Here is a 24,576-nt window from a genome sequence, read left to right on the forward strand (position 1 = left end):
GGCCACCTGTGATGTCCACCGGTCACCCGCAATCGCTCCCCGTGGAGATAGAATGGCGGTCTTCTGATGTAAACACGGCAGACCGCTGTTCTGTCAGTAATGAACACAGGGATCCTGTGTTCCTCCTATTTAGGAACACAGGTCTCTGTGTTCATTCAGCAAGCCCATCCCCCACACAGTTAGAAAGCACCCCCTAGGGACACATTTAACCCTTTGATCGCCCCTGGTATTAACCCCTTCCCTGCCAGTGTCATTAATACAGTAACAGTGCATATTTTAACAGCTTCCGCATCGCCCACCGCAGTTTTACTGCGGCAGGCAGCCCCTCCTGCGCGAACCGACATAGCTGTACGTTGGTCGCGCGCCTGCAGCTAGGCAGCGGGAACTCTGATGCACGGGGGCTGGCGGCTCCGATTGCCGCCTGCCACTCGCGATCGTTCCCCGCTGAGAGAGAAGAACGGTCAGCTATTGTAAACACAGCCGACCGTTCTTCTCCCTGGAATGATCACAGAGCGCCTGTGATCCTGCAATATAGGATCAGAGGTCTCTGTGATCATTTCACAAGCTCTGCCCCCATACAGTTAGAATCACTCCCCTAGGTTCACATTTAGCCCCTTGATCACCCACTGTGTTAACCCCTTGCCTGCCAGTGTCATTATTACAGTAACAGTGCATATTTTTAGCACTGATTACTGTAGTAATGTCCCTGGTCCCCCCAAAAGTGTCAAAAATGTCAGTTAGGTGTCCGATCTGTCTGCCGCACTGTCGCAGTCCCGCTAAAAATCGTAGATCGCCGCCATTAGTAGTAAAAAAAAAAAAATGACATATATCTTTAGTAGACGCGATAAATTTTGCACAAACCAATCAAAATACGCTTATTGCGATTTTTTTTTTTATCAAAAATATGTAGCAGGATACAAATTGGCCTAAAATGATAAAAAATGTAGATTTTTTTATTTATTTTTGGGAATGTTATATAGTAGAAAGTGAAAAATATTATTGTTTTTTTCAGAATTTTCGCTCATTTTATTGTTTATAGCGCAAAAAATAAAAATCACAGAGGTGATCAAATACCACCAAAAGAAAGCTCTATTTGTGGGGAAAAAAAGGACATCAATTTTTTATTTGGGTACACCGTTGCACGACCGCGCAATTGTCCGTTAAAATAACGCATTCCCGAATCGCAAAAATGGCCTGGTCAAGGGGGCAAATCCTTCTGGTCCAGAAGTGGTTAAGCACTGATTACTGTAGTAATGTCCCTGGTCCCCCCCAAAAATGTCAGTTAGGTGTCAGATTTGTCCGCTGCAATGTCGCAGTCCTGCTAAAAATCACTGATAGTCGCCATTACTAGTAAAAAATAAATAAATAAATAAAAATTACATAAATCATTCTCTCAGTTTGTAGACGCGATAACTTTTGGGCAATCCAATCAATATACACTTATTGGGATTTTTTTTTTAACATGTAGTAGAATACATATTGGCCTAAAATTATGAAAAAAGTTGATTTTTACATTTTTTTTTTTTATTGGGAATGTTTTCTAGCAGAAAGTAAAAAATATTGTTTTGTTTTGTTTTTTTTCAGAAATGTCGCTCTTTTTTTGTTTCAATAAGAGCCGGTTCACATACAGGCGACCCGACTTGCCAGGGCGACCTGTGAAGTCGCGGTGCACAGCGCGCACTGCGACCTTGGAGCGACATGCACGGACTTCATATCATTGAAATCAATGCAGGTCGCTCCAGGTCATCCCAAAGTAGTACAGGACCCTTTTTCTAAGTGGGAGCGACTTGTGTCGCTCCTATTAGAACGGGTCCTGTGCTAATCTATGGCAGGCGACCCACGACAACTTGTCAGGCGACTAAGTCGCCTGACAAGTCGCCCCAGTGTGAACCGGCTCTAAAAATCACAGAGGTGATCAAATACCACCAAAAGAAAGCTCTATTTGTGGGAAAAAAAGGACATCGATTTTATTTGGGTACAGTGTCGCACGACCGCTAGGGTTGCCACCTCATCCCTTTAAACCAGGACACATATCAATTACACAGATTCTGAGGCTCATATAATGCATATCAGCCACAGAACCTGTGTAAGTAATGTGTCCTGGCTTACAGGGATGAGGTGACAACCCTAGCGACCGTGCAATTGTCAGGTAAATTAACGCAGTGCCGTATCGCAAAAAATGGTCTGGTCATTAAGGGGGTAAAGCCTTCCGGTCCAGAAGTGGTTAAATAAAACCCTTCTTTTCATTGCGAAGCCTACTTTAGACTCAGTGACATCATCACTAGGTCTCTATGGTTTTCTATGAAGTACTGGCAAATCATGGCTGGTGGGAGGGGCCTGCAGGGTGCTGTAAATAGCATGAATGGAAAACAGAAAGCTGTGTTAAACACTTGACCGTCCGTGATGATTTGGGGAGCCATGTCATCTGCTGGTGTTGGTCCACTGTGTTTTATCAAGTCCAAAGTCAGCGCAGATCTCTACCAGAAAATTCTAGAGCACTTCATGCTCCCCTCTGCTGATCAGCTTTATGGAGATGCTGATTTTATTTTCCAGCAGGACTTGGCACCTGCCCACACTGCCACAATTACCAATACCTGGCTTAATTATCATGGTATCACTGTGCTTAATTGGCCAGCAAAATTGCCTGACCTAAACCCCATAGAGAATCTGTGGGGTATTGTCAAGAGCAGTGGCGGCTGGTGCTCAAAATTTTTGGGGGGGCGCAAAAAGAAAAATGTAATAGGTATTGCTTCGCGTCAAAAAACGCAGTAAAAAATTGCGTGACTTTGAAGTCATGGTACAGGCATGGCACAGGTGATGGTATAGGCATGGCACAGGTGATGGTACAGGCATGGCATAGGTGATGGTACAGGAGATGGTATAGGCATGGCACAGATATGGTATAGGCATGTCACAGGTCATGGTACAGGAGATGGTATATGCCCCCTTTAATGCAGAGATCAGCGTGTGTGCCCCCTTCAATGCAATGAACACTGTGCTGTGCCCCCTTCAATGCAATGAACACTGTGCTGTGCCCCCTTTCAATGCCGAGACCAGCGTGCGTACCCCCTTCAATGCAATGAACACTGTGCTGTGACCCCTTCAATGCAATGAACACTGTGCTGTGACCCCTTCAATGCAATGAACACTGTGCTGTGACCCCTTCAATGCAATAAACACTGTGATGTGCCCCTTCAATGCAATAAACACTGTGCTGTGACCCCTTCAATGCAATAAACACTGTGCTGTGACCCCTTCAATGCAATAAACACTGTGCTGTGACCCCTTCAATGCAATGAGCACTGTGCTGTGACCCCTTCAATGCAATAAACACTGTGCTGTGACCCCTTCAATGCAATGAGCACTGTGCTGTGACCCCTTCAATGCAATAAACACTGTGCTGTGCCCCCTTCAATGCAATAAACACTGTGCTGTGCCCCCTTCAATGCAATAAACACTGTGCTGTGCCCCCTTCAATGCAACAAACACTGTGCTGTGACCCCTTCAATGCAATGAACAATGTGCTGTGCCCCCTTCAATGCAATAAACACTGTGCTGTGCCCCCTTCAATGCAATAAACACTGTGCTGTGCCCCCTTCAATGCAATAAACACTGTGCTGTGCCCCCCTTCAATGCAATAAACACTGTGCTGTGACCCCTTCAATGCAATGAACAGTGTGCTGTGACCCCTTCAATGCAATAAACACTGTGATGTGCCCCCCTTCAATGCAATAAACACTGTGCTGTGACCCCTTCAATGCAATGAACAATGTGCTGTGACCCCTTCAATGCAATGAACAATGTACTGTGACCCCTTCAATGCAATAAACACTGTGCTGTGCCCCCTTCAATGCAATGAACACTGTGCTGTGCCCCCTTCAATGCAATGAACACTGTGCTGTGCCCCCACAATGCAGAGTTCAGCGTGCGTGCCCCCTTCAATGCAACTGTGCTGTGCCCCCTTCAATGCAACTGTGCTGTGCCCCCTTCAATGCAATGAACACTGTGCTGTGCCCCCATCAATGCAGAGTTCAGCGTGCGTGCCCCTTTCAATGCAGAGCGCCACAGCATTGTCCCCAATCACTGCAGAGTGCCACAGCATTGTCCCCAATGATTGCAGAGTGCCCACAGCATTGTACCCCAATGATTGCAGAGTGCCACAGAATTGTACCCCAATGATTGCAGAGTGCCCACAGTATTGTACCCCAATGATTGCAGAGTGCCCACAGCATTGTCCCCCAATGATTGCAGAGTGCCACAGCATTGTACCCCAATGATTGCAGAGTGCCACAGAATTGTACCCCAATGATTGCAGAGTGCCACAGCATTGTACCCCAATGATTGCAGAGTGCCACAGAATTGTACCCCAATGATTGCAGAGTGCCACAGCATTGTACCCCAATGATTGCAACGTGCCACAGCATTGTACCCCAATGATTGCAGAGTGCCACAGCATTGTACCCCAATGATTGCAGAGTGCCACAGCATTGTACCCCAATGATTGCAGAGTGCCACAGAATTGTACCCCAATGATTGCAGAGTGCCACAGCATTGTACCCCAATGATTGCAACGTGCCACAGCATTGTACCCCAATGATTGCAGAGTGCCACAGCATTGTACCCCAATGATTGCAGAGTGCCACAGCATTGTACCCCAATGATTGCAGAGTGCCACAGAATTGTACCCCAATGATTGCAGAGTGCCCACAGCATTGTACCCCAATGATTACAGAGTGCCACAGTCAGCATTGTCCCCAATGATTGCAGAGTGCCACATTCAGCATTGTACCCCAATGATTGCAGAGTGCCCACAGCATTGTACCCCAATGATTGCAGAGTGCCACAGTCAGCATTGTCCCCCAATCAATGCAGAGACCAGCGTGCGTTCACTAGTTGTAAACCATAATGATCAAAATTAAAAGAAAGAAATGCTTGCAATATATCACTCTGTGTGTAATGCATCTATATATAATATACAAGTCTCACTTTCTGAATTGAATTACTGAAATAAATAACCTTTTTGGTGATATTTAAATTTTTTGAGGTGCACCTGTATATGTGTGCGTGACTTTAACGGACAATTGCGCGGTCGTGCGACACTGTACCTAAACGAATTTCACGTCCTTCTTTTCCCACAAACAGAGCTTTCTTTTGGTAGTATTTAATCACCTGTGCGATTTTTTGATCATGCGCTATAAACAAAAAAAGAGCGTCAATTTTGCAAAAATAACAATATTTTTCACTTTTTTTTATATGAAATTCCCCCAAAAAAATGTAAAAATCTAAATTTTTTAACATTTTCGGCCAATTTGTTTTATGCTACATATGTTTGGTAAAAAAAAAAATCGCAAAAAGCGTATTTTGATTGGTTTGCGCAAAAGTTATCGCGTTTACTAACAAAGGGAAAGATTTTTGTCATTTTTGGTGTTTTTTTTTTTAACGAGTAATGGCGGCGATCTGCGATTTTTTTTGCGGTACTGCGACATTGCGGCGGACAGATCGGACCCTTGACTGACATTTTTGACACTTTTGGGGGTACCAGTGACATTACTGCAGTAATCAGTGCTATACATATGCACTGTTACTGCAAAAATTACACTGGCAGGGAAGGGGTTAACTGTATTGGAGAGGGAGGGGTTAAGTGTGTCCTAGGGGCGTGTTTCTAACTGTAGTGGGACAGGTCTACTATTGTAAAAACAGAGATCAACAGTTCTACATAGTAGAACCGTCTGATCTCCATTTTTACACAGGGGAGAATGACAGGCAGCTTGTTTACATAAGCCGCCCTCCTTTCTCCCGCTGTACCGACGATATTAGTGTGACCGGCGGACATCGGGTCCGCTGGTCACACGCCCGCACTCCTCTGTGAACGAGCCGAGGCGGGCGAGCGCCTCAGCGGGCGCGCGCCTCAGCGGGCGCGTGCTCGCCCGCTATTGGCTCAAAACCCAGTGACAGGCGAGCGACGTAGACCTACGTCACTCTGCCTGGCCGGGGCTGACAGCCGCAGTAAATATACTGTGCGCAGTCGGCAAGTAGTTAATAACATACAAAAAGAAAGCTGCTGGACTGTTTCCTGACTCTAGCGTGCCTATGGAATTCGGGGTGCCTGGCTGTGCAGGGTGGGGGATCCCATTCACCAGCGGCTCCTGGTGCTACATAATAATTAAATCAAGAAATGTTTTTTGTTTTTTTTTTCCATAAAAAAATTTTTATTTAGAAAAGTAGAGCAAAAAGGTATACAAAGTGATACAAAAACTTTTAGTACAAACAAAGACAAAGAAATTTTTTTTCAATTGTAAGAACAGCATAAAAACTGGTTTTGACGAGAGACACACTCAAAAACATATATAGACAATCCTCAAAGACCGTATCGGGGGGCTCAACTCTTGGATATACAATCTAAAAAAGGAAACTGACCTTGGGTATGAGTATTCATGGCAAGTCATTAGTTATGAAGTTACTAATAGAGCATAAAGACATTGTGCAACAAAAGGCAAAATAGCATAGAAAAGTTGCTCAAATTTTTAAGTAATTCGTGAAGGTAGTGAGGTTTGGCCAGGTTGAGGTGTAACGAAAATTATCTCTTCGAGGAGCCTATACCATGATGTAAGACTTTTTGGAGGAACATGCTCCAGTGGGGGGCTAAACGCCACCGGCCTAGGTGAGTAGTATGTCTCGAGTGTGACTCAGGGGAGTGCTTAGATGCGAGGGAAAAGAAAGAAGAAGAACGTGAGGAGAAAGAAAGAGAAGGTAGTATGAGAGAGAAGAAGAGGTAGGTAGGTAAGGCCAAAATAAGGAAGGGAAGGAAGAAAGATTGTTGACAGTATCTTCCACTCTCTCGGGGGTGAAACCCCGGGTCAGGTCATTCATGACAAAAGATCTACTTAGTGAAGAGCCTTTAGGTGGAGGCCATGATTGAGGTAAATGTCACAGAGTGTTTAAAACTGGTCCAATCCTGCCACGTGGTAGCGAATTCTGACTCATTTTTCACATCCTTCAAATCGTGCTCCCAGTGTGATAAGAGGCCCCGGATCAGATACCTCCAGCTCACGGCTCCTAAGGAGAGCGGGGGTCTGGGTCTCCCTGACCTACACACCTATTATAAAGCATGCATATTAAGTAGACTTGTGGACTGGAACATTCTCTCGTCGCTCAAAGCCGTCACTGGACTAGAAAATGCTTTCTCGGACATCCCGCTACAGGTTCTATCCTGGCTCCCATACTCCGCGATTAGGGAAGATCTGAGGAGTCATCCCCTGATATGCCCCCGTGGAAGTTTCATTGTGCTTGGCGCAAAGCTAGAAAAATAAACCAAGCGTCTGATCCTATGACTTCTATTCGCTTGAATCCTGCTTTTGAACCGGGCATGTCTAGTTCATTCCTTCAAGACATTTGGCCGCATGATAATGTGTTAGCCAAACACTTTTTTTCACAAAGGTTCCCCTCTGTCCTGGGAGGCACTTAATCAAAATCTACAACCCCATTCTATCCCGTTATGGATATTCTTTCAGATCCGCCATTTCTTGACCAACCGGAGACTCATTTCTGACTGGACGAGGCCTCCGACTGGGATTGAAGCTTTGTGTGAAAAGGGCGGTCCTCAGAGACACATAATTTCTGATATGTATCGTATCTTATTATCCCCCCCTCTTCTCTCTTCCTCATCCTTTGTTCAGGCCTGGTCAAGGGACTTGGATCTCTCCCTCACTGAGGTGGAGTGGTCCTCTGTTTGCCGCACCATTCAGGGTGCCTCGACGAGTGTTGCGATATAGGAGAATGGATACAAAATCCTTACCAGATGGTATCAAACGCCAGATCGATTACATAAATTTTGCCCGACTGTCCCGAACACCTGCTGGAGATACAATCAAGAAATGTTTTTATGTGTCTGGGATGCTCACTCACCAGCCCCTTATGGTTGACTTCTCTCCGGAGATCTCCCAGATGTGCTGACCCTCTTCCGCTGTCCTCCCACTTGCTCCCGTGCATCCAGATCAGTAGTAGAGGATGCCTCCAGCACCTAACCCCCCAGACCCCCCCCCCCCCAGGGCCACCGACAGCCTCCTTAGCACTCCATCTCCAGTCTTCCACCTGACAACACACTGCCCATGCTGGGCTGACCCAGAATGTTTAGGAGGTGCCCACCCCCTGCCATTCATTTGGTTGGGAATGGGCCGGGGCTGGGGGGGGCTCGGTAATACTCCAGGCAGCTCCTCTTAACCTACCTCTCATTCTTCTAGACGTTTCTCAAAAGTTCCAGCAAGTAGGGGGAGGTACCAGAGGTGCTACCTGATGAGTTATCCAGCCTCCCTGAATCACTCACCCTGACCCAGATTTAAAACACAGGCTTGGTTGCCAGCCAAGCCAAACAATTTACCTACACTACAAAAAAACCTATGTACACTTCTAGCACACTACACTACAGGGCGCTACATATGCAAAACAAAATTTGCTAAAATCCTTGCAATATATAAAATTGTCCAGATAAACTCTACTGACTATGCCCATTTTTATCCAAACCCCCAAAAAATGCTCTCAGTGGTAGCCTCATCTACAACCTCATCCCCCTATTTCAATCACTATCACAAACATATTCAATGAAATTAAAAAAAAAATCAAATTTAGTTCAAAATGTATTCTGCTACATAATTTTGGTTAAAAAAACCCATCACAATAAGTGTATATTGTTTGGTTTGCATGGAAGTTATAGCATATACAAACTATGGGATATATACTGGAGTTTTTATTTCTTTTTTATACTAGTAATGGTGGTGATCAGCGACTTATAGTGGGACTGTGATAGTACAGCGGTCAATCTGATGCTAACTGACACTTTGTGGGAACTGGCTAACTGCCACTGACATCTCCAGTGACACTAATAATGATCAGTGCTAATACTATACACTGACACTGGCTGGGAAGGCGTTAACATCTGGGGGCAATCAAAGGGTTAACTGTATGTCTAACAATGTGTAGTGTTTACAGTGTGGTGCTTTCTCTAAGGAACATGCGGGTTATTTTATCCCTGCTTGGCAGGGAAACAAAAACCGGCAAATCCCTGCTGTCAGTAGAGAACTCAGTAGAGTTGTTTATGTAAACAGAGCTCTCTTCTGTCACTTGCTCTGCTGATTGGTGGGTCCCGGCTGGGAATCGGCAAGTCCTGGAGCCAGTGACATCACAGACGGGTGGCCGGACGCACGTGCGCTCCCCCCTACCTGGAAATGAAAAATCCTGTCTATATATATATATATATATATATATATATATATAAAAACCATCAGAATTGCATCTTTGAAAGAAGCATTCAGGGAGAAAAAATTATCGATGCACATAAACAGGGTGATTAGGAACATTTGGTGGTTTAAAATTGACATTGATTGTATCAAAAAAAGAAGGAGAGGGGAATGTTTAAGGAAAAAAATGCTTATAAAAGCAAATGTCTGTAAACTCTTGTGCAATGCCATTATTAGAATTTTTCTGGCATAGGTGTCAGCTAGGACAAGAATTCCTGTCTTTTTAGGGGAGTCAGAAAGAACTCCCAATTTCCAGCCTGTTTGACAGGGCAGGAGTTTCCATGTTCTCAGGACAGGAGGTTCCTTTATCCTGCACTACCAGTGCTTTCTGTATATCTTCTGTACTATGGTGCGGAGTATTTTATACGTGGGACTGAAGGGTGCTCTGGCTTTGTGTTGAATGCCTGTGTTCTGGAAATGATTTCTTCCATTTATGTACTACAACCCAGCTTGGGCTTCTCAGTTCAGACTTACTAACATGCCTGCATTACTAAAAGAGGAGATAGAGGGGTGCAGGATATCATGGCTGCATTATCAAAGGAGATATAGAGCGGGGGTGGGGGGCAAATATCACGCCCTGTGTATTCTGTACCCCCTCTATATGCACCCCCACTGACAGACCCCAGCCCCCCCCACTATCACCCTCCCCCCCAATGACAGGCGCCTGCCCCCAAACTATTGCCTGCTCCCCCCACTGACAGACCCCAGCCCCCCCCCCACTATCACCCTCCCCCCCAATGACAGGCGCCTGCCCCCAAACTATTTCCTGCTCCCCTCACTGACAGACCCCAGCCCCCTACTACCAACCCATCCCCCCACTGACAGACCCCTGCCTCCCAACTACTGCCTGCTCCCCCCCCTGACAGACCCCAGCCCCCCCCCCCACTATCACCCTCTCCCCCCACTGACAGACCCCTGCCTCCCAACTACTGCCGGCTCCCCCCTGACATACCCCAGCCCCCCCCCCACTATCACCCTCTCCCCCCCACTGACAGACCCCTGCCTCCCAACTACTGCCTTCTCCCCCCCTGACAGACCCCAGCCCCCTACTCCCAACCCCTCCCCCCCCACTGACAGACCCCTGCCTCCCAACTACTGCCGACTCCCCCCCCCCTGACATACCCCAGCCCCCTACTACCAATCCCCCCACTGACATACCCCTGCCTCCCAACTACTGCCTGCTCCCCCCTGACAGACCCCAGACCCCTACTCCCAACCCCTCCCCCCCACTGACAGACCCCTGCCTCCTAACTACTGCCGACTCCCCCCCCCTGACATACCCCAGCCCCCTACTACCAACCCCCCCACTGACAGACCCCTGCCTCCCAACTACTGCCGGCTCCCCCCTGACATACCCCAGCCCCCCCCCACTATCACCCTCTCCCCCCACTGACAGACCCCTGCCTCCCAACTACTGCCTTCTCCCCCCCTGACAGACCCCAGCCCCCTACTCCCAACCCCTCCCCCCCCACTGACAGACCCCTGCCTCCCAACTACTGCCGACTCCCCCCCCCCTGACATACCCCAGCCCCCTACTACCAATCCCCCCACTGACAGACCCCTGCCTCCCAACTACTGCCTGCTCCCCCCTGACAGACCCCAGCCCCCTACTCCCAACCCCTCCCCCCCACTGACAGACCCCTGCCTCCCAACTACTGCCTGCTCCCCCCTGACAGACCCCAGCCCCCTACTCCCAACCCCTCCCCCCCACTGACAGACCCCTGCCTCCTAACTACTGCCGACTCCCCCCCCCTGACATACCCCAGCCCCCTACTACCAACCCCCCCACTGACAGACCCCTGCCTCCCAACTACTACCTGCTCCTCCCCCTGACAGACCCCAGCCCCCCCCACTGACAGACCCCTGCCTCCCAACTACTGCCTGCTCCTCCCCCTGACAGACCCCAGCCCCCCCCCCCACTGACAGACCCCTGCCTCCCAACTACTGGCTGCTCCCCTCACTGACAGACCCCAGCCCTCTACTACCAACCCCTCCCCCCACTGACAGGCCCCCGTCTCCCCAACTACCATCCCTCCCCAGCTAACAGACCCCACCCCCCGACTACTGCCTGCTACCCTCACTGACAGACCCCCCTCAACTACCACCCCTCCCTAGCTAACAGACCCCCATCCCCCAACTGACAGACTCCTGCCCCCAAACTACCACCTGCTCACCTCACTGACAGGCCCCCACCTCCCCAACTACCATCCCTCCCCAAGATAACAGACCCCCACCCCCCAACTACCACCCCCTCCCCCTAGACAGACCCTCACCCCCCATTGCCACCTCCTTCCTCAACCATCGCCCCCTCCCCCAACTGACAGACCCCGCTGCCAATTACAGAACCCCCCCACATTACACCTCCTTCCATAACCAGCAGACCTCAATCCTGCCCAAGTAGTTACAAGTGGCAGTTCAGGAACTGAAGTCAAGCCATCAGACAGTTCCAAATTAGTGGTCATGCTATCAGACAAGTTTTTTTTGTGTTGGAAATTGTAGACGGAAACATTATTTGACACAATACACAGCAGATTGTAACCTACGAAATAATTATTACACAAATGTGTCATAAACACTCCCCTCTACCATATCTTACAATACGGTGGGATTTTACTGTGGAGATTTAAAGATACAGAGCCCCAAATATCACCCCTTAGGCTACAAACTGACATTTGGATCCAATGGATTGATATTTGGGGCTCTGTATCTTTAAATCTCCAGAGTAAAATCCCACCGTATTGTAAGATATGGTAGAGGGGAGTGTTTATCACACATTTGTGTAATAATTATTTCGTAGGTTACAATCTGCTGTGTATTGTGTCAAATAATGTTTCCGTCTACAATTTCCAACACAAAAAAAACCTTGTCTGATAGCATGACCACTACTGTCTGATGGCTTGACTTCAGTGTAACAGGAGGAAATCAGTAGCCCGCTGAGCTGTGCTCATAGAGAATTGCCTTGAAGCCCTGTCTACCTACCCAGTGATCGGCACTGGTAATAGCGTGTCACAGTGCCCATTGCTTGATCTGAATACCTCCCATGAAATCCCCTACCCTGTGTTGTTGTCCGGCACGTATGGAGTTAAGTGCTTTCAAAGAAGTCTTCCGCTGGAGCTCGGTGCTCGGCTTGTTTCCCTGAGAACTTCACCGTGATCTGGAGGGCTTTGGAAGCTGCGCATGCGCAATTGTCGCAAGGGTACCGAATTTAATCGAAAGCCAAATTTCATGCTACTTTTGGAATAACTAAGGTCCGCTTTGAAACTGCCCATGCACAATTCCGAAGCAGATAGAAACCTCAACTATTGGCAAGTTCCAACTTCTACTCCTCTGGCCCCCGCCTAGGTGTGAAGTGTGCTGGGACTAGTTGGAAGTCGGTGCTCGTGTGTCCGCTGGAGCTGTGCCGGGCACCTGCCGACTGACCTTCCGGACTGGACTATAGAGTGCAGCCTGTTCCTGCTTCCCGGACACAGTTTAAGATGGCCAAACCCTTTAGGTGAGGACCGCAACCTGGAGTAAGTCGGTGTTATCGTCCCGGGGACCGGCTGCTCTTCTTATATAGGAACAAATGGCTTCCCTTTTGCTGTTGGAAACTACAACACCCAGCATTGCCACCTCATCCCTTTAAAACAGAGCACAAATTAATTACACAGGTTCTGAGTCTAATTTAATGCAGAGAAGGCTCCAAGTGAGTTTAATTACCACCTTAATCAGCCACAGAAACTGTGTAATTAATATGTGTTCTGTTTTAAAGGGATGAGGTGGCAACCCTATACCTGACACTGCACTAAACGGATTATCACACCCCCCCCCTACACCGTACCGGTCATCACCCCCCCCTACACCGTACCGGTCATCACCCCCCCCCTACACCGTACCGGTCATCAACCCCCCCCCTACACCGTACCGGTCATCAACCCCCCCCCGACACCGTACCGGTCATCAACCCCCCCCCGACACCGTACCGGTCATCACCCCCCCCCTACACCGTACCGGTCATCACCCCCCCCCCTACACCGTACCGGTCATCACCCCCCCCCTACACCGTACCGGTCATCACCCCCCCTACACCGTACCGGTCATCACCCCCCCTACACCGTACCGGTCATCACCCCCCCCCCCACACCGTACCGGTCATCACCCCCCCCCTACACCGTACCGGTCATCACCCCCCCCCCACACCGTACCGGTCATCACCCCCCCCTACACCGTACCGGTCATCACCCCCCCCCACTACACCGTACCGGTCATCACCCCCCCCTACACCGTACCGGTCATCACCCCCCCCTACACCGTACCGGTCATCACCCCCCCCTACACCGTACCGGTCATCGCACACCCCCCCTACACCGTACCGGTCATCGCACCCCTCCCCTACACCATACCGGTCATCACACCCCCCCCCTACACCGTACAGGTCATCACACCCCCCCCTACACCGTACCGGTCATCACACCCCCCCCCCCCAACTACCATACCGGTCATCACGCCCCCTCCCCCAACTACCATACTGGTCATCACGCCCCCCCCAACTACCATACCGGTCATCACGCACCTCCTCCCCCAACTACCATACCAGTCATCACGCACCCCCTAACTAGCATTCCGATCATCATGCCCCCCCCCCAACTACCATACCGGTTATCATCACCCCCCTCCAACCACCATACCGGCAATCATCCTCACCCCCCAACCACCATACCGGCCATCATCACCCCCCCCTCAACCACCATACCGGCCATTACCCCCCCAACCACCATACCGTTCACATCATCATACCCCCCCCTCAACCCCTATACCGGGCATTCCCCCCCCCCCCCCAACCACCATACCGTTTGTGATTATCCCAATTATGGATGTAGGGGGTTGTAGATACAAATGAATAGTGCCCAAGGAAACGCCAAACAATACTAGATATCATAAAATACAACAATATATTTTATTACAAAGGCAGAAAAGCCTATATGAAATCAGGCATTCATAGGTCAATGTTCACAGTAACATATCAAATAATTATAGACTGTAAAGTGGCTGAGCTATATCGGTGGTATGTGCCTTTTAAAACTTTGTCAACGCGTTTCATGAACCTCCATTCACTTCAGAAGAAATGGTATAAGTGTTCAAACTGTAAATAGAATTAAACATAAATAAGTACCACAAAAGAACATACACATCCTTCTCCAGAGATGCGCAAATCATAACCTGGAACATGCAGTTATGGGCGCTGGGGAGTGTTCAGACTGTTAAAAGATTAGACATAAGTACACCAAAAGGAAATATACATGATAATCATCCCGGTGGTCCATTGTATAATAAGAATTATAAAATATATTGACACTCACCAACCCAAGGGAGAGGGGTGGTAGTTCACGTCCCAACCCAACTTTGCGACCCAATTTTCATCCTTTAAAAAAAAAATTTCACACAGCATAGAGTATAGTGGGATTCTGAGATAACTTCACGTAGGTTGCGATTCATTGCAGATTTGCATAAAAGTGGCTGGAAGGCAGATTTGCATAGAAATGACTGGAAGGCAAATTTGCATAAAGGCTGCTGGAAGGCAAATTTGCATAAAGGCTGCTGGAAGGCAGATTGGCATAGAGGTGGCTGGAAGGCAGATTGGCATAGAGGGGGCTGGAAGGCAGATTGACATAGAGGTGGCTGGAAGGCTGTTTTGTAGAAAAGAGGATGGACAGCATTTCTAGCATGAAGGCAGATTGTAAATCGTAGCAATATTATATTTGCGTTGAACAAAAGGGTATTCACAATTGCTTCCCTGAACTTATGAACAACTACCCTTCGACAATCGTGCTGAAAACGGATATGAAAATCGCAAGACCTAAAGTAAACCCTGCTGCTTGCCCACAGCAGGGCTAAATGTAAAAAATACCCCAAAAAAAACTGCACAGCGCCCATAACTGCATGTCCCAGGCGTCGGGCGATATGATTTGCGCATCCCTTGATAAGGATGTGTATGTTCTTTTGTTGTCCTCAATTATGTCTAATTCTTTTTACAGTTTGTACACTTATACCATTTCTCCTGAAGAAGTGAACGGAGGTTCACGAAACGTGTTGAAAAAGTTTTCTAGGAACATACAGTGCCTTGCGAAAGTATTCGGCCCCCTTGAACTTTTCAACCTTTTGCCTGTAATTTTTTGTGAAGAATCAATAACAAGTGGGACACAATCATGAAGTGGAACAAAATTTATTGGATATTTCAAACTTTTTTAACAAATAAAAAAACTGAAAAATTGGGCGTGCAAAATTATTCAGCCCCTTTACTTTCAGTGCAGAAAACTCTCTCCAGAAGTTCAGCGAGGATCTCTGAATGATCCAATGTTGACCTAAATGACTAATGATGATAAATAGAATCCACCTGTGTGTAATCAAGTCTCCGTATAAATGCACCTGCACTGTGATAGTCTCAGAGGTCCGTTTAAAGGGCAGAGAGCATCATGAAGAACAATGAAAACACCAGGCAGGTCTGAGATACTGTTGTGGAGAAGTTTAAATCCGGATTTGAATACAAAAAGATTTCCCAAGATTTAAACATCCCAAGGAGCACTGTGCAAGCGATAATATTGAAATGGAAGGAGTATCAGACCACTGCAAATCTACGAAGACCTGGCCGTCCCTCTAAACTTTCAGCTCATACAAGGAGAAGACTGATCAGATATGCAGCCAAGAGGCCCATGATCACTCTGGATGAACTGCAGAGATCTACAGCTGAGGTGGGAGACTCTGTCCTTAGGATAACAATCAGTCGTATACTGCACAAATCTGGCCTTTATGGAAGAGTGGCAAGAAGAAAGACATTTCTTAAAGATATCCATAAAAAGTGTCGTTTAAAGTTTGCCACAAGCCACCTGGGAGACACACCAAACATGTGGAAGAAGGTGCTCTGGTCAGATGAAACCAAAATCAAACTTTTTGGCAACAATGCAAAACGTTATGTTTGGCGTAAAAGCAACACAGCTCATCACCCTGAACACACCATCCCCACTGTCAAACATGGTGGTGGCAGCATCATGGTTTGGCCCTGCTTTTCTTCAGCAGGGACAGGGAAGATGGTTAAAATTGATGGGAAGATGGATGGAGCCAAATACAGGACCATTCTGGAAGAAAACCTGATGGAGTCTGCAAAAGACCTGAGACTGGGACAGAGATTTGTCTTCCAACAAGACAATGATCCAAAACATAAAGCAAAATCTACAATGGAATGGTTCACAAATAAACATATCCAGGTGTTAGAATGGCCAAGTCAAAGTCCAGACCTGAATCCAATCGAGAATCCGTGGAAAGAACTGAAAACTGCTGTTCGCAAACGCTCTCCATCCAACCTCACTGAGCTCGAGCTGTTTTACAAGGAGGAATGGGCAAAAATTTCAGTCTCTCGATGTGCAAAACTGATAGAGACATACCCCAAGCAACTTACAGCTGTAATTGCAGCAAAAGGTGGCGATACAAAGTATTAACTTAAGGGGGCTAAATAATTTTGCACGCCCAATTTTTCAGTTTTATTTGTTAAAAAAGTTTGACATATCCAATAAATTTCGTTCCACTTCATGATTGTGTCCCACTTGTTGATTCTTCACAAAAAATTACAGTTTTATATCTTTATGTTTGAAGCCTGAAATGTGGCAAAAGGTTGAAAAGTTCAAGGGGGCGAATACTTTTGCAAGGCACTGTACCAATGATATAGCTCAGCCACTTTACAGTCTGTGATTATTTGATATGTTACTGTGAACATTGACCTATGAATACCTGTGATTTCATATATGCTTTTAACTGGGCTTTCATGTCTTTGTAATAAAATGTATGTATTCTTTTATCTACTATTGTTTGACGATTCTTAGCAAAGTCACCTGGGCACCTATTCGATTTTTTATTACTGAATGGGATGTAGGAAAGCTAACATTGTGCATGGGACCACATGTAATAAATATATTCAGATTGTAGATACAAAACCAGATCACCTCTCTGACTGTCTTCTGTAGCATGTCGTCAGTGTTAGGACAATACGAATACCCCCCAAATTACCCCTTTTTGGAAAGTAGTCGACCCGAGGGACAGGGCCGTGCAGAGGCCTTTGGAGGCGCAGGTGTTCAAAGTATAAAAGGGGCACATGGAACAGGGCTTTAAATAGGGCTGTGCTCAAAATATCAATACAGCAATGTATTGTGACGCATTCCTTCCTGATACAGAATCATCTGTATTGATACCTGTATTGATAGGGCAGAAAAATGTAGGAGTCAGAAACACTGCACATGCTGGGATATTTACAACTATGTGCTGGGGGCTAGTTTCACCCCTAGTACATGTGACTTAGGAAGCCAGAAAATGTAATGTCCTTGTTCATACATGTATTGACAAGGACATGACATTTTAATATGTAAAAAAGGAAAAGGGTGCGCTGATGTGTAAAAGGCTGCTCCCAGAGTAGTGATAGATATTGTGTGTAAAGTGAATGGGGCGCCTTTCAAAAATATATAGATGTGTTATAAACTTAACATAAATGGTCAATCGTGATATAAAAACCTCTTTGTGACATAAAAATGGTGATATAAAAAACAATAGGATGAAACAAATCAAGATTGAATCAAAATATATATCACAATGTGTAATAAATAATCCACAGTCCTTATGTGCAGAAAGTTCACAAATAAAAAGAAATACAATTCTTCTTAAGGCCCGTACACACGTACCGATCGTCGGCCGAAAAGCTTCGGCCGACGACCGATCTGCCGATTGTAGGCTTGTTAGTATGATGCTTCCGACAGCCGACAGCCCACTTTCAGCCGAAAATAATCTGTCTTGCAAGCATGAAAATTTTTGTATGCCGACACCAGAGCGGCCGATTGTTCGCCAGTCAGTACAGAATTCAGCCGACAGACAGCAGATTTGCAAGACTGGGCATGCTCAGAAAAGAAAAAACACAGGGAAAGTTAACCATTACATGACATCACTTCTGCAGTCGGCTGTAGTCGGCGGACAAAATTCTTGTGCAGTCTTTTGCACTTTTCAACAGACACCGACAGCCCTGGACAAAAGACGGCCAATCGTTCGGCCGACGATCGGTACGTGTGTACGGGGCTTTAGACTTCTGTCTGGAATATTCCCCTGCTGAGCCTCTGTCTATCTCTATAGTTACCTGCCATTACTAGAAAGCCCTTGACAGGGTTCACTGATCAGACCCAGGTGACTGTAATCAGGGAGGGTGAAGGTTAGCAGAGCATTTGGATCAAGTTGTGTTGAAGAGTCTGTAGAGAAGGACATCATGTGTTGAATTCCATTGGAGATCTGCTGCTGACTCTCTTCCAGCAGCACACACACACCTGCTATACCTTAATTTCTATATAGATGTACAATACATAGGAAAAAATGAAAAATAGAACATCAACAGGAACAGTTAATTAAAGCCGATTCATCGTGTGAGCCGATAACCACCTGCCCTTATTGAGAGAGACAGGAGAATTCTTTACCAGTTTCAGCCGTTGGTTAGAAAGCTGTCTTTTTTCCTTCGTCTGGTAATGCCCCGTACACACGTGCAGATCGTCGGCCGAACGATCGGCCGTCTTTTGTCCCCGGGCTGTCGTGTCTGTTGAAAAGTGCAAAAGACTGCACAAGAATTTTGTCCGCCGACTGCAGAAGTGATGTCATGTGATGGTTAACTTTCCCTGTGTTTTTTCTTTTCCGAGCATGCCCAGTCTTGCAAATCTGCTGTCTGTCGGCTGAATTCTGTATTGACTGGCGAACAATCGGCCGCTCTGGTGTCGGCATACAAAAATTTTAATGCTTGCACGACAGATTCTTTTTGGCCGAAAGTGCGCTGTCGGCTGTCGGAAGCATCATACTAACAAGCCTACAATCGGCAGATCGGTCGTCGGCCGACGCTTTTCGGCCGACGATCGGTACGTGTGTACGGGCCTTAAGAAGAATTGTATTTCTTTTTATTTGTGAACTTTCTGCACATAAGGACTGTGGATTATTTATTACACATTGTGATATATATTTTGATTCAATCTTGATTTGTTTCATCCTATTGTTTTTTATATCACCATTTTTATGTCACAAAGAGGTTTTTATATCACGATTGACCATTTATGTTAAGTTTATAACACATCTATATATTTTTGAAAGGCGCCCCATTGACATTTTAATATGACAAAACACAACTAGGTATTAAACATATTGCAACAATTTACACATGCTAATGCACAGACCGATGGTGTGAAAGGGGCCTAAGACTGCTTTCAAACGGATGCACTGCGGTTTACCTGCTGGTGGCTACTGCTGGCTGGTACTGCTGGTGGTTACTGCTGGCGGGAAATGCTGGCTTCTCTGAGACACATCATCGCCTGAGTATGAGGAGCGGCGCTGGAGGAAGCATGCAGAGCCGATGCTCCCTGCATCTCTGCTCTTACAGGCAGAGTGCATTTGATATCACTCCGCCTGTGACAGGATAGAGCCGGAACTATACAGGAAGCATCGTCTCCGTTCTGACTCGGGGATACGCTGACAGCCGGTGCAGCACAGCACTTGCGGGTGTCGGGTAGCCACAGCCCAAATGCTGGAGACTCCTGTACCTCGAGACTTAGGATATCTGCCTTGACAAAAGGGCATCAAGGGGCATTTTGGGTACCCCGCCCCCCACCTCTGCACGTGCCTGCTGAGGGATATAGTAAGATGCATGGTGATCTTTTTGAAGTTGTAATTTTTTTTTCCCCCGCAATTATCACTACTGTGTAAGGTGATACCACATGTGAGACTTCATCATAGCCTAGCCACATACAGAGGCCCAAGGTCAAAGGAGCAACTTCAGGAATTCTAGGGGCGTAAGTTATCATTGATCTGGGCAATGATGTGTGGCACTGTGAAGTCAACACTCGTTTCTTTTATGACAGACCTGGCTCTCCTTCCCTCACATGCGGTCTCTGTGTAAGGGAAGGAAAGCGATTAATAGGCAAAGACCTGCTGACCTGTGATCGCTTGTGATTAGACACAGCGATCATGTGTTAAAGGGCCGCTGTGATTGGCCCTTTTCTGCGATCTGTGATGCACTCAGCGATCAGAGAGTTCCTGATGTGTGCCCCAGGGGGAGTGCACATGGTAGGAGGTCCAGGGATGCCCTTCCAGAATTAGAGAACCTCCCTGAGGCCAAATATTTAGTATAAGGGGAGGAGAGAGGGCAAAACACTGGGGATGAGCGGGGAGAGGAAGAGGTACCGGAGGAATGTGAGCAGAACTGGGAATGGGTGGATGGAAGGGACAAATGGTGCACAGAGTCTCGGACATGGAGCGCCAGGATCTGTCTACACAGGGGAAGGTGTATTTTATTGCCCACACATGCTTATGCTGGCACCAACTCTGGGCTTGTGCTGGACTGGGGTGAAAACCTGTTAATGCACAAGCCTCCACCAGTCGAGTCACATAACTCTAAAGTACTACAGAGGATGTAATGGGTGCTGAAGCAATTGCGGCAAGCCACTGAGCTGAACTCATCATCGAATCGTACCCAGAGGAGGAACCCTAGGGGGCAGCTGCTGAATGTCGTCCATAGTTCTCCACTCTGGCTGTCAGTGTAAGATTCTTCGTGTTCTGTTTTTTCAGCTTTCAGAGTGGACTCATGGACTTCTACAACCGTTCAAATAAACTGGTGGTGTTCCTAGGAGATGATGAAGACGACAGCTCCACAGACGAGGAGGATGTCGAATATGCCGCAGAGCCAGGTATATCTGAGCAGATCGCCCCTGTTTTAGCTGAAACACAACCCCAATTAACATACACTTAACACTGTTCCCACAGGGTGGTACCGTGGACAGCAAAAAAGTACATTATGCCACGTACCTTTTATTTGTCAGAAACATTTTTTCAAAAAAGTTCCAACATGCCCCATCACTCAAATTCGATGACTGCACATCTGTTGGGTCTGGTAGACTCCCTAGCTCAGTGATGGCGAACCTCAGCACCCCAGATGTTTTGAAACAACATTTTCCATGATCCTCAAGTACACTACAGAGTGCATGAGCATCATGGGAAAAGTAGTTCCAAAACATCTAGGGTGCCAAGGTTCGCCATCACTGCCCCAGCTCCTCTTATGGCCCCTAGGTCTCTCTTGGGTCTTTTACTCTTTGATGCACGTAAAGCAATTGTTCTTTAATGGAAATCTTCCTCAGCCCCCTCCCTTGTTTTTTTGGAAGCACCTGGTTAATACAGCCTTACCATTGTACAAAGCAACCTATTTAGCTTGTGGCTTTACTAGAAAGTTTCAGAAAGTTTGGGATATATGGATAGATTCCCCATCTACGAATAGTGACTCTGCGATGCCCGACTAAAGTTAGTCAATTTCCTGTGAAGTTGCTGTGGTGGTGACATGCCTATTTGCTTTTTGTGCATACCTTATCTTGGTGCTGATTTTTAGGGGAGTGCCACATGCTTCCCTTTATAATATTGCCACCCTGAGTTTTGATCTATGAGTATTGTGATTTCACTTTTGTGGTCTGAGCGTACTTGTTGTTTTGTTTACTCACTGTTCTTTATTGTTATGTTTTGTGAGCCCGGGTATGCCCATTAGGTTCTGTATAATATGTTTTAAACCCTTTAAATTTGAATAAAAAGAATCTTTAATAAAAAGAAAATAAATAAATTGAACTTTGCTGTGGCCCACTAATGGTGAGAAATTTGAAATAAAATTCAACCTATGTATAGCTGGCATTAGACATTGCATTGTCCAACCAGGTTTTCTTAGGACTGAACCACATAGCCCTATGTCAAAAGTTGAGAGCAGAGCTCCACCCAAAAGGGAAAGCTCCACTTGTTTTGCTTCCTTCCCTCCCTCCGCTGCCACATTTGGCACATTTTGGGGGGAAGCGGGTCCCCGGAAGTTCGGCCCCCTGCCACTAGGCCATTCACAAAGCGCAGCATGCTTCGCACATGCACAGTAGGGAACTGGCTGTGAAGCTGCAAGGTTCCCCTTATAAGCAATGGCGGCGGCAGCACCTATGAGCCGACTGAAAAATCGGCTGGAGTGCCGACATTGCGGAATATGTAGACAGATTGATTCCTTGATTTGAATTTCCCTTCTGTTTTTATTACTTTTTATGTTGTCAGTTGATAAAAATTATTAAAGTGCTTGTAAAGGCTGAAGGTTTTTTTACTTTCATGCATTCTCTGCAAGAAGGTAAAAAACCCGTTGTGTGCTGCTCCTCCCACAGCCTCCCTAATACTCATAGTCCCCTCTCGAACTAGCAATGTGCTGTCCCGGGACTCCCTGCACTCATTGCCTGAGACAGCAGCGGGCGCCATTGCCTCCTACTGCTGTCAATCACAGCCAGTGAGCCAATGAGGAGAGAATGGGGGGCGGGGCCGAGCTGCAGCTCTCTGTCTTTTGGATGCATAGAGTCGAGCTCGGGAGCGAGCACGCACCAGTGCCCCCATAGCAAACGGCTTGCAACTGGGGGCACTGGTTAAGGGGGAGGAGCCAGGAGTGCCAATGGGGAACCCAAGAAGAGGAGGATCGGGACTAAGTTTAACATTTTGTTATTTTAAAAAGTCACTTTAAGTACGGGTTCACACTGTTGTGGTGCAGGAAACCACATGTGATTCAGACATGAACCGCACCACATTCCTGTTCAACCAAACATTCAATTCTTTGCAGTGCAATTTGGGCCTTTTTGTTTGGCTCAAATCGCACTGCAAAGCATACCACACCCATAGAAAAGGTGCAGGCACTTTTTCCCCTATCCTCTTTCAGGACAGCCGCCTTTGAGAGACCCTGACTCCTCCCTTCTCAGGAAACACCACCCCCATCCATACAGATTTTAGCCCCCTGTTAGCCGGCTCCCTTCAGTTCTGGCGTTTCCTCCATTGGGGAGACACCGCCAGGAACCAGGAGCTGAACGGCCAGGGGGCTGGGGCTGTGTTTTCTGGAGGGAGAGCTAAGGCTCTCAAAGGCGGCCGAAGCTGGGTAGGGACCTGCTTACCATGGCCGCCTATCATCACCCCAGCTCCTGTCAGTGGAGATTAAGGCTGTGGGGGGCCCGCTTCCACGCTTGGGGAGAGCGAGACGGAGGTGCAGCCGGCCTCCTGCACTTGTGGCCAGCTTGGAGCTGCTGAGCCGGATGAAGACGTTTCGGTTAGAGGCGGGCACTTCCGCCGGCATCCGCGGCTTCTGGTTCCGGCCGCGGTATGGAAAGCGGGCCGGACGTTCGGCTGGTGCATGTCAGCAAGCTAGGGGACAGCTACAGACACTCAGACAATTCCATTTCTAGGATATGTCGGAGGCAAAGGCCTCAGGGACTGCTCTTAGTGAAGCCAGCACTACCATCTTAAAGTAAGAAAACCCTGTGGTAGTGTTCCCTTACTTCTCCCACTAGCTACATGGCGATTCCCTCTTAATGGTCTGCGGGAGGATTTGTGGGGTAACTAGGGGATCCTGGTGGTGGTCGGTCCCAAATAATACGCCCTATGGGGCATGCTGTGCTAAGTCTTCAGAGAAAGCCAAATTACCACATAGTCAGAGAAAGCCAAATTACCACATAGCTCTAAAAGAAAATGCCCATCATTCAAGGCTGTTATGGGGGAATACTGGACCAAGGCGCTTTGTAAAGATTGTGTGGACAGCCTAGTCAGGGAACTTGTGGCGGAACAAAGTACGGATCTAGCTGCGTCTGTCAAGGAGCTTTCTACCACCTTTCAGTTATTTTTAGGATTTATTTTCTAATTTACAGTTTCCTCAGATCCAGAGCTCTCCTCAGCTAGCACAGCAAGAGAATGCTCCACTCCCACTGGTGGTTCCCTATAAAAGTGGGGAAACACCACAGGGTACTTAAAAACAGAGTGAGGTATGTGATAGTACACCTTCAGGCTCCCAAGGGGAGTTAGAAGCAGAAGGGGTGGATGGTGAGTCCACTAGAACTTCTAGATACAAATTAACTCTTTAAGAGGTGGAAGATCTTTTGGGAGCTATCCACACCACCTTAGGAATTCAAGAGGAGAAGAGGACTTTGTCTCTTCATGACAAAATGTACCTAGGTTTATGCGCGCAAAGAAGAATGGTCTTCCCGGTACATGAAGTCCTGGTGGAAGCAGTTAAAAAGGAATGGCAAGATCCTGAAAGAAAGCCTTTCTTTTCCAGAGCCCTGAAAAGGAGGTTTCCCTTTTCCGAAGAGGACGCGTCAGTTTGGAACAAGCCACCAAAACTAAACGCGGCCTTCTCTCAGGTCTCGAGACAAATAGACCTAGCCTTTGAGGATATGGGCTCTCTTCCTGATCCCATGGATAAAAG

General features: G+C 47.3%; 1 protein-coding gene across 1 annotated transcript in view; it reads left to right on the top strand.

Moving 5' to 3' along the window:
- LOC309554631 (E3 ubiquitin-protein ligase rfwd3.S-like) overlaps positions 1 to 24,576 on the top strand; it is a gene marked incomplete at both ends in the record, with an annotated part of 97,074 nt that overhangs the window by 19,385 nt on the left and 53,113 nt on the right. Inside the window, one exon of the mRNA XM_082256349.1 lies at positions 20,901 to 21,019. Coding sequence (XP_082112475.1) covers positions 20,901 to 21,019 — 119 coding nt within the window. The remainder of the gene's footprint in view (positions 1 to 20,900; positions 21,020 to 24,576) is intronic.

This window comes from Pelophylax lessonae (genome assembly GCF_965119305.1).
Source record: "Pelophylax lessonae genome assembly, chromosome: 4".
Lineage (NCBI taxonomy): Eukaryota > Metazoa > Chordata > Amphibia > Anura > Ranidae > Pelophylax > Pelophylax lessonae.